Raw genomic sequence first — 1,058 nt, forward strand, 5'->3', positions numbered from 1 at the left:
TGCTGGGGGTGTTGTTGGATGAGAGCTGGGCTCTGGGGCATCAGGTACTTACCCACCCTGGGCATTGCATCAGGGGGGTCTGAGGGTGACCTGTGCTGTCCTGGGCTCTGCTCCCATTACTGCAAAGGGGATTTGAGGGCTCACCAAATGCTGGCAGGAGCCCTGGCTGTGCCACGCAGGATTTTGTAGGGATTAGTCTACACGTGCCAGAGCTGGGGACAACCTGGGAAGATCCATGGGACCCCCAACAGCCCTGGCACAGCGTCCTGGGGCAGAGAGGGCTGGTGCCAGCTGTGAGCATCCCCCAGGCACTGCAGGGCTGGAGCTTTGGCAGCAGGGCTGGGTGTACCCAGGCTCTGATGTGTCAGGAGGTGATGCCAGCAAGGGGGGGAAGGTCTTCTGGGGGCCAAGTACTGTGGCGTGAGGACCCTGAGGCCCTGTGGGTTTGGGAAGGACAAAGTTTGGGGGCATTTCTGCACTGAGGGGGTTACCACCCCTCTCAACCTGGGAGCTGCTGGCCCTGGGCAGGGCAGGTTTTGTTCTTGAGCCCCACCGGCAGTGCTCAGCCCTTCCCTCCCTCCAGGCGCCCCTGCGGGCTCTCTGTCCCTTTAAAAGGCCTCCAGGCGTGGCTGTGGGACCATTATCCCATCCCAGCTGGACGAAGAGACCGGACAGTCCTGGACGGCCCTGGAGAGCCGCTGCCAGCAGCGCTGGCACACCGTGGACTGCAGCCCACGCAGGTACGGGGCTCCTGTGGGGGGCCACAGCTCAGCCAGGCCGAGCTGCGCAGGGGGACCGGGGATGGGGAATCTGCTGGTCCTGCCCTGTTGGACCCATCCCTGGGGGAGCGAGTCCTGGGCACAGCGGGGGCCTGGGGACACTCCTGCCAGTGCCCGGGCACCCTCCCGTGAGCGGGCACGCCGTGGTGCGTTTGGGAATGGCGGGAGGATGGAGAGCTGGAGGGACCGTGCTGCCACCAGGGCCCGACCCGGCGGTCACTGCGTCCCCCCCAGCGCTGACCCCGCTCCCGCAGCGCGGCCCCGCGCGAGGGGGGGGCC

At 66.6% G+C, this 1,058-nt stretch overlaps 1 protein-coding gene across 1 annotated transcript in view; it reads right to left on the minus strand.

The window, feature by feature from the left end:
- Positions 1-608: 608 nt before the first annotated feature.
- Positions 609-1,058, minus strand: part of RARA (retinoic acid receptor alpha) — a 6,331-nt gene continuing 5,881 nt past the window's right edge. Inside the window, 1 exon segment of the mRNA XM_031065015.1 lies at positions 609-751. Coding sequence (XP_030920875.1) covers positions 609-751 — 143 coding nt within the window.

The sequence above is a fragment of the Geospiza fortis genome, unplaced genomic scaffold (assembly GCF_000277835.1).
Source record: "Geospiza fortis unplaced genomic scaffold, GeoFor_1.0 scaffold1683, whole genome shotgun sequence".
In the NCBI taxonomy this organism is placed as follows: Eukaryota; Metazoa; Chordata; class Aves; order Passeriformes; family Thraupidae; genus Geospiza; species Geospiza fortis.